Below are 17,418 nucleotides of genomic sequence, written 5' to 3' on the forward strand. Positions count from 1 at the left end.
AGTGTGCTGGTTTTCCAAAGCACTCATATAGGGCTTGATTGGAACATAACACAATCAACACACCTAAAACAGCTGTAGAGTGGGTGTGTCCGATGATCAAATAGCTTCTGACGGTGAGGGTTGACTCACGTAATCTGCCTTGTCACGGACAACAGCTACGTCTCTGCCTTCTTCAACAGAACGAACGCTATTAAATCAATGACTAATTGAAATCTGTATCAATTTACAAAGGTTTAGCCTTTACACACAAACACACACAATTCGGTGGTGAAAATCAACCCTTTGTTTACAGCAACACAGTCTACATTGAGAACACAGGAGAGGACTCTTGAAGGGAGTGTGTGCAGGGACCAGTGCGACTGTGGTGCATATTAGGAGATACTGATGGATAAGACAACGCTGCCTGTATGCTGCAGTCACTTCTCAGTACCCTGATGATGGAGGTTAAACCAGAGGTCAGGAGGGCCTAACAGAGCATGTGTCAAAGGGAGAGATCCCTAGAGCTGTCAGCAGCCACTGTGACCTAGGATGGAAAAGGGCCTTCACTGAATTTGCTATAATTATCATTTTATAAAACACAGCAGTGGCCAATTTTCAGAAAAAAAAAAAAAATTGAAAAATATGAAAAAGAGCTAAACCCTTTCTGCTTGGACTCTGGTTTACAGAGTGATAAAACCACTCAAATGGCCGCCTACATGGATGAACAGAAACCGGCTCGGAGAGCAACGCACTGCTCCCATCGGCCCCTTCAAGCTCCATGCGTCAAAACAGTGGCGTGGAATTGCTGATGGATCGGGGCTTTCTGCAGCACGCTCACGCGGCCCGCTATTCCACACCGGCGCCGGGAAGCGCGAGGGAGTCATCAGCGGGAGCGGTACGGTGGCAGATGGCGCCGACATAGAGGGGGTCGGGGGACTGGGGCTCGGCGGCCCCGCGGCTCCCGCCTGCTTGCCAGTGCATCACTCCAACAGCACCCCGGTGGGCGGCGTTGTAGCCGTCCTAATGCTCAACTCCTAAAGGCTGCTGCAGGCTGAGCCGTTTTTATGCAGCTTGCTCCTTCTTGCCAATCTGCTAAAATGCAGCTACAGCCGCAGAGCTTATTAGGTGGCGTGTGGGATGTTTGCTCTTACAGGTGGAGTCTGACATGTGGCTCACATGTGGAGGTTTGGTAAATGTTCCCAACCCACTCAGCAGAGTAGGCAATATGCGCTGAACATACAGCAATACAGGGTCCCGGTCACTTAGGGAGCCAAAGAGTAAAAGACATTTTTAGTGCACTCTGAACAGACGGTGAAGAGCCTGATAACCTCTCGGTGTGATCGCCTGAGAACGTGCGTGCGTAATGACCGCTGAGAGGGTTAGTGCATTATGTAATTGCAGAACTGCAGGAGTAGGGAGGTCCAGTCTACTGTTGTTTAAGTGAGCAGGAAAACTCACAACTCAGACATCAGGTCCACTGAGAGATGCGTATTCCTCTGCTCTGACTCACCTCAGCACCATGACAGCAATGTGACTGGGCAGAAGTTCCTCCTCCTACACACACTTCTATAACCCTATATCCCCCACATCGATCCATTTGTGTGCATGTGTGTGTACCACTTCACACGAGTGACTAGCAGCCCAGGCTGGGCCGGCGGCAGTCACGGTGTGTTTGCATGTTCACCTGAGCCCAGCCAAGTGACAGCGGATGCAGGGGGACAGCTTGGGAGGTAGCCTGCAATCCACACTGCAGAGACAGTCACAGCCCATAAATCACAGGGCCTCTGTCCACGCAGCAGGAGCCAGGAGGTGTGGAGCAGAGCGATCTCCGCAATGCTCAGCCAAAGAGCCGGCAGATCAACTCCAGAAGATCTGCAGAACATCCGATTCACACCACCAGCATCATAATCATGGGTGTTAACAAGAACCTTCAAGTCTTATATACAGCTATATATATACAGTCTGTGTATCTAGATTTGGGTCATATACTTAGGTATATCCTACCCTGACACTGAAATGCTGCAACAAGCTAAACCAATGAGGGCTGGTAATTAGGGAAAGGAGTCCCATGTTAACTTAAGGATGCTAAAGTGACCTTGCTTAGAGGGCTGCAATGGGAGTTCAGGATGGAAAGCAGAGAGTGGCCTTCAGTCAGACAGAGGGGCAGGGCAGAGCACGGTGGGCTGGCTAATCCACTCTTTGAAGAGCTGAACCTGATACACTTGAAGTGTGGAAGGGCAATCGGAGTCTGCATGTGCCAACAAATCAAATCAAAGCTGAGTGGCAGGCGGCGGGGCAGCAGTGCCAGACCATTATAGTCTCGTGTTACCCAGTGGTCGGAGCACTGGAGGCTGGCAACTCTGCGGCACCCGCTCCACCTGCATGATGGGAAAATCTCCCACATCAAAAGAGTTCCAAGCTTTCATCGAGCTGCATAATCCAACGCAGAGAGGGAAAGATGACACTTGCCCTAAAACACAACAAGGACAGGATCTTTTCAACCTCTCTTCATGTATCGTGCCGAACGCACCGGCCATGGCTACAGACAAAGCCCCTTGTACTAACGATTCATATCTGACCTCAATTTTAAGAATCAACGTCATTCGCTTTTACGTTACTCCCCGGCTCCATATTCAGAACGGGAGGTCTTTGTTTTGTCGGCCTCGGGTGGAAGGAACTGTATCACTGAGGAGCGGTATCAACCTCCATCCTAATAATAGAATGGAAGGACAGCCTGCTCAATGAAGGCCCAGGGCGTGCTTATGTGCCTCATGGAGCAATCGTGTCACGTGAGCCAATGGTGATACCACAAGAAGACGTGTGAGGCATGCGGAGAACAGAGGGCTGGCCATCTGTTTCTTTTACCCACACACACAAAAACACTCACACACACCTGAGGGTCTGTGGCTGATCTCACATTACGTGCTAAGAGATTTTACAATCATTGCGTGTCTTGCTGCTAAAAAAAAAAGCAAAAACGAAATTGGAGACGAGCACTGAAAAGCAACAGTCATAATAACGGCTTCAGCTCACATATAACAAAGAATCCTTACATGTTACAACAACCCACTTGGACTCTGACATGGTTATATAAAGAGGAAAAAGAACAACATTAAATAGTAAAGTGAGTAAAACGCAGTGACTGATATTTTTGACAAATGGTGCAATTATCTAATTATCTGCAGGTGATGTAGATATGCAATAAAAACTTGACAGGAAGGTGAACACTTGCTGATTTTTTTGTTGTTCAACTTTCCAGATATTCACCTCTAAATCCTTGTGTTCTTTCCTCTGAAATTCAACAGTGATCTGGGGAAAGTATGTAAACTCGGCTATCAGATATAAAACTTGTTTCAGACACCCTGATGCATCAGACACTATATCAATACACTACATCAATAGTCATTAAATGTTAAAAGTAACATTACACTTTCAGTAGAATATAACATGAATAAGTTATACCACAACACAAATATTTACATTTATTTACAGACATGCATGCTCTTTTGCTGATGTGAGGTTCAATATTATACATTTAAAAAGATAAAACTACATTTAAAATGTTCAACACTGAAACAGCACAAAAATAAATGCACCTGTTAACATTTTTAGCACAAAATATCTTCCACTGAGCATCCATGAGTGCACATCGAACAATTGCTGGCCTCTGTAAAAACCACAAACTACTGGACTTTTACAAATTGAATGTGAAAAACCTTAAAATACACGTGGACGATGGTGGCAGGTCAAATCAGACTTGATAAAACAACCATCCCCATGTCTGAGTGAGATAGGTATATGGAGTTACTCCATCAATGAATAGTATAGTTACCTCAGCTGTGTCTCCAGTCATGTCACTAGCATAACTGGATGCCTGACAACTTATTAGGATTCTTACAGGCACGGACATTGTCTGGTAACTACCAGTCAAATCACTACAACAGCAGAGCTCCTGGATTAGTGTGAGGCAGACCAGGAAACATCACTTGCAGCTTTGGTCCCCCGTCATGTCTGGCCCACACGTTACATGCAACCCCAGATGTCTGTCCATGGCCTGAGATGCTGCAGGAGTCGAACAGATCCCCCCCCCGTGCATGAGAATGCAGGGACTCTGGAATGTTCTTTCACAGTAGCTACAACAGCACACGTGTCCAAACCTTGTTCTCCTCCTTGCCTCTCCTGGATGACAACAGAAGCACGAAGAATGGGAGGAACAATCGACTAGAAAACCTCTTCCTCTTCAACTTCACGGCCATATTCTGGAAGATGAAGGTGGGATTAATGATTTGGGATTTAGGAATGGCCGACAAAAGAGACGTCCGAGACTCAGGGTGACCTGACATTTGTCCTGTTGTAGTGATCTCTAGATCTACACATTATCGAGGTAGAGGGGAGTATTTATTTATCAAATGATGACGGAATCTGCTATCAGAGATGCCAAAGAACTAAACAATAGTCAAAATACTACAAACTATAAGCCAACAGTCAATATACTATAACATGTACTAAACAGTTCAATACTCCCATATTACCGTTGCCTCCCATAAGCTCCATGGCGCTAACACAGGGCTCCTCTGCCTCGGCCTCCTCGTCCTCCTCAGTGGGCTCCTCATACGCCACGGGGCCACTCTCTATTACTGGAGGAGACGCAGGGACAGGAGCCGGCTCAGGGGTTGCTGGGGGCACGCTCATTGGGTTGGGCACAACCTAAACAGGAAAACACATCCATCAATGAGAGCTGCATTGACTTACAGGTCATGTATGGTGTCATTGGACCACCATTCTTCGAGCCTGTCTTTAATGAACGCTATAGTGAAACGTTCCGGTATTCAGGAACGTCCCCTGAAATCAGTAACGTAATGATGGGTAGCAAGGTAGAGACGTTTAAAAGAAATTAATGGGAAAATTTGATTTCTCTAATTATAGGCTACAGTGCCACCGTGCTTCGGTGTACATTTAGTGTTGACTACTTCTGTGCCATTAAGAAAGAGCTGAGCAAAACAGACAGAGACCAGGCAGAGAGAGAATGAAACAGCGAGAATGAGAAAAGATACAAAAGACAGCTGCAGGGCCGCATATCCCAGCAGGCAACAGTGAGAGGAAGCACCACCTGGGGAAGTGGGAGGCCTAATTAATTATCATGTTGTGGAAAAGTGAAGATGAGGATGGAAGTCTACACGCTAATTATAGCTCAGCCCGGCAGAGATGGCATGAGGGTCCTCTCTGGGCGGTCCCCCTCTGCGGGGGCGGGCCAGAGCAGCAGGCGCTTGCTGAAAGCGGCCATGCTGAGCCCAAGGCCTGTCCCCCAGCCAGCACTTCTGCTGCTTGCGAGGACAGCCCGCGACCAGCCCGCGACCAGCCCGCGACCAGCTTCACCCGAGCCGGGATCGACTGCGCCATCGATCGACTCCAGCAGGGCTGGGGCAGAAGGCATTGGGATTTTATCAGGTTAACATGAAAACATGGTTAGCATGAGTGGCACATTAAAGGGTAAGCAGACTGAAATTAAACTGCAAAACTTCAGAAAATACTGTAATCCTTCTTGTAATGTGATATTATATATTCAAGAGTTCCTTTTTTTTTTTTTTTCTCATGAAGCACTGAAGCTTAGCCGTTGCATTTAAAGGGATTTTTTTCCTGGTTCTCTTTCCTTTCCAGGGATGGAGAGAGTAGTTAGACAGATGCTGTTGATGCTCTGGGGAGGGTGACTCCTCTCTCATTCCCTTACAGAAACATGCAGTTACGTAATACCAATCCACTTATCTGTCTCCCTTCAGCCAATCAGGGCAGCCACTCCGCAGCATCCAGGACGGGACCAGGAGGTTGCCTAGCAACGGCCCAGTTGACCCCCGCCATGCATTTTGTGTGTGCTTTCTCTACCTCCTTTGCACCCATCTCTCTCCCTCTATCCCACAATCACTCTCTCCCTCTCTCTCTTTCCGTCTCTCCCTAACTCTCTCTTTCCCTCCCACTCTCGCTCATGGCATGACATAAGACCCAGTAAAGGACTAATCGGAGCATCACCATATGAGCATGTCACTAAAAGCCCCAGAGCAAAACACTAATCCATCAAAACTATGACAGGAAATATTGACTTTAGACTAAATATGAATCCCACATAACCATAAATAACCACAGGCAGGGTCACTGCTACGGCCCTTTATGATGGCTCATCTGATTACTTAGTGTTAGTGCAGTAACTCGAGAATAAAGGTTATGTTAGGACAATTTCCTTTAACCACAGACAAGATGAGAGGATTTTAGACACACTAACGCACAGAGCACAAACTGCTCTAAATTTATGCCATTGCTAATCTGATGAGAACCTGTTAGGAAATAACATACATACAGGAACACTGATGATCTGATTTTTATGTCTAGGCTAGGTTTAATATTAAAATGCCTTACACTGCAGAAATATGTCTCGGAAGCATCACTTTGCTCACCTGGGCAACCGCTTTCTTCTTCTTGGGACTCGATGATATCAGGGGGCGGAGCCTGGAAAAGTGCCAAGAGGGAGTTATTGTTCAGATTTTTATTAAAGTACCATCAGCTACGGAGGGAAACTCTGAAATCTACTCTGGTGTTTTCCAGCAGGTGTTTCCACTGTACTCTCTGTCACAGATAACAGTGTGAACCCTTTCAACTTTCAGATGTGCACACATTCACAGAGAGATAATGCTATCGCTATGGCTCTGAACCTTCCCCCAGAAGCGCATAATGCGGGCGGAAAAATATTGAAATGTCATCTCCCCTCTGCACAGAGAACGTCCAGAGCTGCGGTGGATTGCGAGCCTCGTGACCGGTCCTCTTAAAAGCCGAGCTGAGCAGCCCCTTTGATCCCTGGACTCTTCCCAAACAGACGCTTATTTAAGCAACGCTAAGGCACTTTGCTTAGCCTGAGGCCCATGCCACTGGGCATCAAAGGACGGCGCCACCCTGACGAAACGTCCGGCTTCCATCTACCAACAATCGGATTTGGACGTCCAACACCCACCCCACACTGTTTAACACTAATATCAAAAGAGAGTAGTATGAAAAGTTAATTAGTCTTGAGGGGGAAGGGAAGCAAGAAATGACAGATCGTTCTAGAGAGAATGACCTTGATGTGAGCTCGTGCTGGGTTCTGTGTGCACGAAGCAGTGTTGGGGAGAGGCACTGGAGAGACTCTGCTATTTATGGTCCTTCTGAACCAGTCTGAATGCTGGTGCTTCCAGCTAAACACTGAAGGATATTCGGAGTTCTAAAATGTATTAAACCTAGTGTAGAAATAGAGTGAAAATAGTGGAGTGTGCAATCTTGAATGTTGTAAAGCAGTGAACTGAAGCAGTAACCATAGGATGTACTGTCCCAGGAACAAGTAAACAGTGCAAAAGAAAACCCTTCAATGTAAAATCCACTACTCTGTGTCACCCAGTGGAGGATGGTCTCGCTTTTGAGTCCAAGTCCTCTCAAGGCTCCTTGCTCGTGGCATCTTGGGGAGTTTCTCTCTCTACTGTTGTCTTTGGCTGGCTCATTACAGATCTAGACTGAGATCTTGCAAGGCTGCTTTGTAAGCACTATATGAATGAAATATAATTAAATTGAACTGGTGTGGGGGGGGGGGTGTTGCAAAAGAAATAATCAAACAAAAGTAAAAGAAAAGTATACTATAATACAGTATTGCTCCTGGACAGATTTCTCATAGTCTTTAAATACAGTTTATGCATGAACCTTCACTGTCAAGAAATATACACCGACGCAATCTAGCCTACACACGGTCACACACTCTCTGTCTTTCTGCCTTTCCCGCACATGCGCCTGAACGGCACAGCCACAGTGCCAGTGAAACAGGCTGGGAAACGACTGGGCCCCCCTGCTGAGCTCTCCCTGAGGGCCCGGCAGAAGTGCCTTCCTGGACGACAAGCGAAAGTGGCGCTAACTAATCGTCTTAAGAAGGAGGAGTAGGAAGACGAGGACGAAGGCTCCCGGCAAACAGAGCGGCCGGTGCTTTGCTCTGCCTTGTTAAGGAATCGGCGGCCGTCTGGCAGGCGCGGGGCGAGCGGGGAGCTCTGCCCTTCGTCTGGGCCCTCGCCGCTGCAGCTGTGGCTACTCTGGCTTGGCCCCACACCGCAACACCAGCGCTGGGATCACCCGAGAAATTACTGCGCAACGCAATCCCTTCCGAGGTCCCTCGCTGCGCAGGGAGCATCGCAGAGTCCTGGATACGCCGGCTGGCCGCGACTAATGCGCCACAGCAGGCAAATGGCCTCCGGGCACAATGGGGAGAAGTGTACATATATATGTGAGTGTGTATCGACTAGCTGGGCTGGGTAGCAGCAAGGGACGTAAATAATCTCTCACCGCTGGGCTCATGAGGTAGGCCAAGAGCAAGTAAACGGGATAGACACGCAAAAAGCACCGGGCATTGCACAGGGTCTGAAAGGCTAAGCGATTGCTTTCAATTATTTTTCTTGTGACCTTCCATTCCATAGCACTGGGCGGTAAAGGGGAATCAATAGCAATTCGTCTGAGCCCAGAGAGTCATAATGGGACCTGAAAAAGCCTGAGATACAGTAAGAGCATCTGCCAATGCAATCAAACGCTGATTACTGTAATTTATCTCGATTTCAAATTCAATTCTCCAAATGCATCTACAGCTTCTCAGAATAACCTGTGATGCAGGCACACAGATATCTTGCACAAGCTAATTCTTTTTTTTTTTTACTGAAAACTGAAAAACTGAACTGAAACAAGAATCCCATTTGAAGAAGTATGTATATCTTTCTCAAACCAGACAAACACAACACACACACGCACACGTGCGTGCACACACACTTGACTTGTCGCACCTCCTACTCTTTTGGTCAATCAATCTGCCGCACGATGTACAGAACGTATATGGCACATTGTGAAAGTGCCAGTAACGCTAAGGCAGTCTGGATGGGCTAAATCGGGTTGAATTAAGAGCAGAAATGCACTGCATGGATGGGAAGCTTGGTCAAAACAACCCATTATCCTACTAGTGTTCTTTTTATGTGCTTAATAGGGGACATCTGTAGCAGCGATGTGCTTGTTCTGGAACCATCCAGCCACCAAGACGCTGAGAGAATGACAGAGTGGTGGGTTAGTTGTATTTAGACGGCATCTTGAGGCTGCTGACCTCTAAGCCTCTACTCCCCCTTTTGTTGTTGTTTCTCCCTGCTGGAGGGGCTTGGCTGGGGCAGACCACATCCCCATGTGGGCGACCACATGTCCCCTGGGTTTGGGAAGGAAGGTGCCTGACGCCAGGCAGCACAGTTTAATAATGTGTAGGTATTTGGGGTTGGGGAATATCTTCACAAGTGTTTGGGGAGGGGCCGGGGTGCCATTCTGGCTTTGCTGATGCAGTAACAGCATTTGAGTGAGGTGTGAATGATAGTGGAGTGTGAAGAACACCTTGGCAAAGCACACAGCTAGTAAAAGCAGTGGTGTGAAGTGCACCATAGTCATATTAATTCCAAAAGCCCTTCAACTAAACACACTATAACAAATCCAAACAAAGACCAAATCACGCTTTGTTCGTGTACGCTGTAATACATTCATCAGTTTTGCAATTTGCAAATAAATACTGATTTTACTTCAAAAGAGTGTCTCTATGGAAAACGGGATTAAATCAAATGTATACATAAAATACTACAGTAGTCCAGTGGATTATCTTTGCTCATTAAAATAGGTTCAGTAGGAGGTACATACGGATCAGCTAAACGCTGCGTGTTATCTCGTGTAAGGCCAGGGATCACAGCTTTAGTGGGCCTTAAAACATCAAGCAGCATCTGGCCTGCTGCCCCCTTATCACTTAAACAGTGGGAGGTCACTAGAGGCCAGTAGAAAGCAGCTCACTATATGAAACGACTTTTGGACACATTATGAATTTCAGCTTCTCGCAGCAGCTCCGACTGTGGGGAGGCTACAAAACAAATGTGAAGAATCACAGAATAAAATAACAAAATAAATTCCAGACATGAAAACACAGGGTACACAACCACAATGTCTTCGCCGATGGCAAATGAACAGTGAACAGATGGAAAGCTTGTAAGATCTTGCGAGGGGGGGGGGGGGGGGGGGGAATGGTACATTTTGGGTGTCCGTCCCATGACCTCTCAGTGGGGTGAGTGACAGAGCATCCACAGAGAGTGTAACACCGTCAGGGCTCATTGGGCCAAGCTGGTGAGGAGGCGTCACCCTAATGCCAGGCATCACGCCCCCCGGCTGCCTGCTCCCGCCCCAGGACAGATGGTGGATGAGCTGGCTAATGGAGCGAATTCACGCAAGACAAATTTGCCCACTTAACAATCAATCCCCACACCTTCCAGTCATCAATAATTTCCTGGAATCACCCAGTGACTCTAGCAGTCAAGCTCGATTATTAAAAATGTGCTTTAGCTTCCCAAAGACACACAACACAAAGCACAAAAATGAACACACTTACATATTATATAGTGGTCTAGTCACTTGCATACATTTCCACTCACCAACAGTCTTACAAATTATAGAGTTGCAGCCCATAGGGAACTTAGTAGGCTATTAGTAGAATCATACACTATACAGACAGCAAAACATTCACGCCACACAACAAAGAAATCCTAAACGGGGTTCACTGTAAATTAAACAATAGCTTCCTTCTCCTCCCGCTATGTCAGTCTCATAAGTGTCACAATGAACACAAAGTAGACATTAGTATTTGAGTCACTTTGCCAACAATGGTAACATGCAAGCTACAACACGGTTATCATGGAGAGGATTTAAGATAGGAAATCAAACACTTCCCCTCATTGTAGACATGTTCTGGTGGGTTCCGTAGCTAGGCAACGCTTTTAAATGGCTCTCGGCATGATCTCATAAAGACTGGCCCAGGCACAGTGGTAAGACTGCACACTGTACCCCAGCCAGGCCTGGCTGCCAGTCAGTCAATAATGCACATCAATGAAACCTGACAGGGGGAAGTAATATTTCTGTTGGGCCAATACTGCGTGGCAGCTGGGTTTGGGTAAATACAGGATGGGGTGAAAGGGAGTGAAGATTGAAGTAAAGAGAATTAAAATAGCTAACAGTGACACCGCCCAGCTGTGATCCATAATCACCAAGTGGGTTAGCACTTAAGGAAGGCTAGGGGACCTTTCTGAGAGGTAAGGCCATCCAACACATGCTTTAACAAAACAATGGACTGGGACAACACTCTACCTGTTTAAGCACACCACTGTAATGTCCTGTACGTTGAATCAATTTAGGCTACATGAAGCAATACCTGGTATTTTAATTCAGTCACTGAGTATTTCTGAAGGACCAAATTTAGTCACTATATTAGAAACATTTACCTGCTATATATATTAACCAGACACTTTATTTGGTGCGCATATCTTATGTATATCTCATATAAGTGTGTAATCTTGTCTGTTAGCATACATGATTAATCAGAAATGAATTAATCAGATGAATGAATCATTCATCTACTGTGTTCATCAGTGGTCAGTGGTTTCTGCTCACAGTAGGACTACCAGACATTAGGGTGGTGGACTTCTCTCAGCCTGAACTCCACCTGTACAAGTATCGGGTGCACCTATAGGCTGAGTGTTTCTAATAAGGGGTCTGGTGGGTATCATTTGCAGGCAGCCAGAAAGAGGAAGAACTGAGCAGAGGGAAGGTGCACTGTTTACACACTGCAGGAAGACTCTTTCAGATAAGCAGATCAACCGGATATAATGGGATCCCAGCAAGCGCCTCCTCAGGAGCCAACTTTATGTGATTTAAAAAAGAAAACAAGGCCGCTCCACCACAGTCCCTAAATACTGTCCTTCCTACAGTCACGGTCTGATGGCTAAACGAAACACAATTACAGTCAATCGTGACGGAGTGGAGGCCGTGCTATAAAGCAGTCAGACTCAGCTTGTGAGACACTCTTCAGCTACGAGACCGCCGACGTGAGCGAACATGACGCAACACACACCGAGAAGAAGAAGGAAGGTTAAAGCGGCCGCTGACCTCTCCGACACACGCGACGGAGGAGACCCACTTGCGCGGCAGCCTCCTCCTGGAGGACAAAGCCATTAGGCATTCGGCTCTCGGCCACAGCTCCAGCGCGATGGAGGAGATACTGAGGGGAGGAGTGCAAGCTGACCCAAGAGCAGGCACACATTAAGGGCTCAGTGGGTTCCACACCACCTGGTGACAAGACGTCTTATCACACTTCCCACAGACCACTGAGGAAGCCCCCCCAGGGCCTGGACTGGAGGGGAAGGAATGGCGAGAAAGATTCAGGGCAGAGAAGAAAAAAAGTGATTATCCCCCTGCTATCTCCACCTCGAACGGTGCAGCAGGAAGGGCAGAGAGTTGGGTGGGACTATGCTCGGCTCCTGGTTCTCTGCACTTCATTTCACTTCACCCCGGAATTCCGTTTGCTTATGATGCGTCAACCATGCTGCAGGACAGCCACTGACACAAAGAAGGGAGATCAGAACAACGGAACAACGGCTTGGTGCTACACAAACACGCGCAAGCCGACGCTATGCTTGTACTTCGCAACTTAATCACTCACACGCTCATAAGCATATACCGCAGAGGCTGCTAAAACCATGCTGCCTCCATGCGAACAAAACAGTGTGTGGGAGTGAGAACGCCCTGAACGGACCGCTTGTGAAGACTCTGACATGCTGCAGGGCAACTGCAAAGGAAGTACCAATTTTCTCCTCATGAGTGGCTGTGTAGCTTGGTAACAGTTCTCACTGTCGCCGCGATGCCCATTCTTGTATCCGGCCAGGACGGCAGTGGGATCACGACCCAGAGGGTAGGAGAGCAGAGAGGATCTGTCGCGCCGCCTCCGCCGACGCTCACGTCAGCGTGCTTACAACTGCTCGACACCGCAAGGAGACATAAGCCCCCATTAGTGAAGCAGGACTGGTGGAGCTCAGCGGAGAAGAGCAACGAAGAGGTGGAGAGGGCCCCTGCTGACACAGCTTGTGATGTGCCATGTGACTGAGTCAACCTCCCACAGCACCCAAAGAGCAGATGGAAATGGAAGGCAAGACAGCGCACAGCTTTCAAGATGGCCTTCCCACACCATGGAACTAGCGCTATGGCATCTGCCTCACCCAGTGCGCAACAGTGCCAGTAAACCTCTGCTGAGAAGATGCGAAAGCGCCTGCTCACGCAGACCTTACTAATGAATTACACATTACTGTAGTTGTAATGTAGTTTTTATTTACAGTGCAATACTTGGTATTAGAATACCCAAAATAATGTTAATGTTGACGAAAGCTTGACATGAAAGCCAACATGACTAGTAAATAAGCTATCCAGCATGCACAGTTAGCAAAGTTACCATTTTTGGGTACATTCCTGTTAAATTAAATCACAGAATTATAATGATATATTTGGACATGGAAAATCTGTCCACGGTGTTTACTGTACTATTTGAAGTATTTGAGTTGATTACGTTTTGTAGTTAGGTGAGCACTGTACAAGCAGTCTTGCTGGCATTACTAAACAAATGTAAAGGGTGGTGAAGCAGCTCCTATGCTGCTAGGGGCTGTTACTTGCACAAGGGTTGTTGATTATCCTAGGTGACAAAAAAAAGGGAAAAAAGCCAAAAACAAAACAAAAAAGCAAAAAACAAAGCCCTAATCTACAATCTCAATTCTCCTGAGAAAACAACTGACCAACAGCAGCATCCAGCTGTTTCGTCTCTACACGGGATGTGGTTCACATCAGCAGGAAGTGGCTCCCCAACTCTTACCACTGTGCATCCTCCAGACTAGCAGACCACAGCCCACTGATAAATCACATCCTTAAACAATGGAAGCTTCCAGTTGCCAGAGCTGATCTGAAGTCCTTTTACTCAGTGTGGGTCAAAGGCTAGGCGTGAGATGACCCAGGGAATATGCCTCGACTAGCGGTCATGACCACAGAATTGGTTTATTTGGTTAAAAGGAGTGGTAGGGATAATTAAAATGCTAGACTGAGAGCAAGCTGTGGAAGATTCCCGGGATCCCTTTGTTCTTTATAGGTCTCACTTCTTTGTAACCCACGCTAATCTGGACCAACCAGTTCCAAAAGGTTTTTCCTGCATATCATCCCTTTCATTCCCGCAAGCATGGCCACAGGGGCTTTGTGGAGACTAAGGCCAAGCTTTCGGAGACATAATCTGTCACAGCCCCAATGTTCATTAGAGACCACACTGGCTTTCGCTCAACGTGCCCAGGCTGCGGTGAAACCTAGCAGTTAATACTAATTTGGTTACTAGGGCAGTGGTTGCAGGATTCGGTGATATGTAGCTCCAATGACAGCAACCATGTGGCACGCTTCATTGCTGGGTGCTTTGGCTTCCTGCAAATGACAGTGCCAGTTACTAAGTCTGGGCCCTCCTTGCCTGAAAGTGCTGTATGGAATCCACTGCTGTGGGAGACGACTAGCCAAACCCACAATGCTGGACGAGCTATGCTTGACGAACTGCTGTAGCTGAGAGGACTGCTGTAATTGGGTGGAAACAATGACATTAACTGTGGGAAACTGTGCATTTCCAGTGGGAACTGGTGACCTTAGCAACTGTCTGTGAAATGTATCATGCAGCTTTCCACTTTGGTTATTTGTGGCTACATCTGGCATCGTGATGTACTGCAAATCTTTCTCATTTCAAACTGTTGAATTACACACACACACACACACACACACACACACTCCATCTCTTATCCTCACTTGCCGACACTAAGCTAACATTTACAAGTCAGGATGTCTATAGGCAAAAAAACTGTGTTACTCCTTCCTCCCAACTCCTCAGCGCTCCACGTTATATCTGAACATTTCAGATGTGGTTCCAAAGCAGGAGGAGGTATTATAAAATGAGGATCAGACAAGGATTGAGTATGAAGGTGGAGGCGCGTCTGGCCCGGCTGTCACTCTCTCTGAGGTATGCAGATAGGGGCTCTGCTCGCAGCCTGTCCTGCCACACCAAGACTGGATTTGCACTTCAAAGGCTCAACTCTATAAGTACCAAAGACGGCAAACCTTTAAGAAGGTACAGATGGGAGGGAGGAGGAATACGTAAAAAGAGACCAAAAGACAAGGAACCGCAGGGCAATCATTCCTTAGGCTCTTTGGGACGGTGCCGTTCCCTCTCTGCTAGCACGGAGGTTGTGCGGGATTGCCTGCTTTGGCAGCTGGTGTAGGAGGCTGGCAGTGTGCGTTTGCGTGTGTGTGGGTGATGAGCAGGGGAGTCAAGGCACTGTGTCTGCTTGCCTGGGTACCAGAGGGGGTGTGGGGTCACGGAGTTAGCGGGGTCTCTGAAGGCCACTGTGCAAGATACACAGATGAACAGCTGGGTCTGCAGAGTGGGTAGACAAGTACACCTGCACAAGCTTAAGAAATATGCAACATTAGCCTAAGTTCATACAGAGTGTACGTGTTAAATATCATGAAAAGATATGACATTTGAGCGTGAGGACGGAGCAGCACACCTTCAAAGCATCCAAGGCTTCTTTTTGTTTTCCACAGATTACTTAATTCTTAATAAATAAATAAATAAATAAATAAATAAATAAAGCAGTTAAAATTGTAAATAAAAAAAAAATGTAAAAGATTTTTTTGTTTATGAAAAACAGAGACCTACAAAAAGTGTGAAGTAGTTCGTAGTTGCAGCAAAGCTTGATCAGCAACAGGAATTAAAGCACCAAGGCCAACCTCCCCTCCCATGACAGCTCATTAGACATCTCCCCACGGTCCTGCAGGAGGGAGAGGAAAAGTTTGCTCCCAGCCGGAGCTCTAACTAAATTTGAGTTTATTGTCAAATTTGTTCCACAGGGCCAACAAACTATGGCGATTTAATCTTTTAACAAGCCTTAGCCAACCAGTGCTAGGGGGCTGCAGCCTTTCGACAGTCAGATAAATAAGAAAACATAATACGTTAAATAATTATTTAAATGACCTCAGTGCAAAAATCTTTTTAAAGCAATAAAATGAGTTTATATTCATTACATCACACGCATCATATGGCAGTTTAAAAGCAAAAAAATCGTTGCTCGTCTTCCCTTCAAAACATGAAGGCTTCACTAGAACTCAGATGTCAGACTCACATGCATCTCAACATGCAATATGATTTTATTAATTATCATTAATGAAACGAACCGAGCATGAGAACTCACACAATGGGAGCCCATCCCTCACTAAGCCAGGAGACAAAGTCATGATCTTGTGCTCCGTCTGGCGCCAATTCATTACTTCCCTCACCGGGGCTTTAGGAGTGGAGGACTATTAATTGGGGAAGGGGCAGAGCTCCGAGAAAGCACCACAGGGTGCCATGCAACGGCAAACAGAAAACCCTGGCACAGAATTGATGACAAGCCTTTCTCCTGGTGGAAGCGACTCTGAAGGTCAGCCAAACGAACAGAGGAGAGACAAAATCTTATAGGAGGAGGGAAAAAACACAGTCCTTTGAGGGCAGGGAACAGCCTTTTGATCTTGTCTTTTGTAAGAGGTACAAAAGAAGTATTTTACCACTTGGGACAAAGCCCTGTTACTATAGAAAGGCAGCGTCTGTAGAGTTTGAGGACAAAGTGTAGAAAGGAAGGAAAAGCTACAGCAAGGTGCTAGCGAGGGGCCTTCCCTGCACGCGAACCCGCTGCTCCGTAAAAAACCCATCCGTTCAGAAGGAACAGTCTGCTAATTCTCACCTCTTCCCCATCAGGCTGGCGGGCTTGGCAAGGCCAAGGTTGCCTTTGTTGGGCTGCTTCTTGCGGCGGGCGAGCCTCTTGCGCCCAGGGCCAGGGACGGGCGTCTCCTCGGCCTGATGGGCCGGACTGCCCCCGCTGCCTTTGCTGTTGAGGTCTCGCAGCACATCGTAATTGATTTTACTGGAAATCTTCTTCTGCTCCAGCATCTTCTCGATGGCCTCCCCTGCAGTGCTGGCTCGAATGGGCTCCCGCCTCTTGGACGGCTTCTTGGGCTGCGAAACCACAGGATTAGACAGGCTAGAGGCTTAGCCTGGGAGAAGAGGACTCTGCACTGGCAAACAACTAAAGAGTCAGTACTTAAACAGTTACTCTACATTTAATGATATTTTCCCTCTTTGGCCTTCCACTAAATGATGCAAATCTGAAACCTGTCAAGAAGACGATGATAATAGCACCCTACTAGTTTCCTGTAAAACGGATTCAAACCCTGTGATCACAGGTGAGCCGCTCATGTTCGTTATAGGCTGGAACAGAACCAATCTCTGCACCACTACCGTACCTACTGATGGGATCAGGCAGCGGGCTGGCTAATGGCACCTGGGTGGGAGGAGCGATGCAGATGTCATGGCAGACAGGTTAAGCCCAGGTGGCATAGGGAGGCCGGGGTGGACCAGAAGGGCAGGCAGCCCCTCTCGAATGGCCAGCTGTGGTGTGTCTGAGCACCCCAGCGCAGTAGAGGAGCAGAGGTCAGCGCCCTTGC

The 17,418-nt window shown here is 47.2% G+C and overlaps 1 protein-coding gene across 5 annotated transcripts in view; it reads right to left on the reverse strand.

Annotated features, from left to right (window-relative positions):
- Nucleotides 1-3,435: 3,435 nt before the first annotated feature.
- brf1b (BRF1 general transcription factor IIIB subunit b) overlaps nucleotides 3,436-17,418 on the reverse strand; it is a 42,749-nt gene continuing 28,766 nt past the window's right edge. For 3 of the 5 annotated variants that reach the window (XM_035524414.2, XM_035524415.2, XM_035524416.2), the window contains 4 exons: nucleotides 16,659-16,930; nucleotides 6,426-6,477; nucleotides 4,512-4,686; nucleotides 3,436-4,238 (listed from right to left, as the gene is read on the reverse strand). In XM_035524414.2, the coding sequence (XP_035380307.1) occupies nucleotides 4,201-4,238; nucleotides 4,512-4,686; nucleotides 6,426-6,477; nucleotides 16,659-16,930 (537 nt within the window). In that variant the 3' untranslated portion in view covers nucleotides 3,436-4,200. Of the gene's footprint in view, nucleotides 4,239-4,511; nucleotides 4,687-6,425; nucleotides 6,478-16,658; nucleotides 16,931-17,418 lie in introns of those variants that run through there. The other 2 variants (XR_004775810.2, XM_081717396.1) reach the window with 2 other exon arrangements.

The sequence above is a fragment of the Electrophorus electricus genome, chromosome 7 (genome assembly GCF_041902795.1).
Source record: "Electrophorus electricus isolate QZ-2024a chromosome 7, ASM4190279v1, whole genome shotgun sequence".
NCBI classification, from domain to species: Eukaryota; Metazoa; Chordata; class Actinopteri; order Gymnotiformes; family Gymnotidae; genus Electrophorus; species Electrophorus electricus.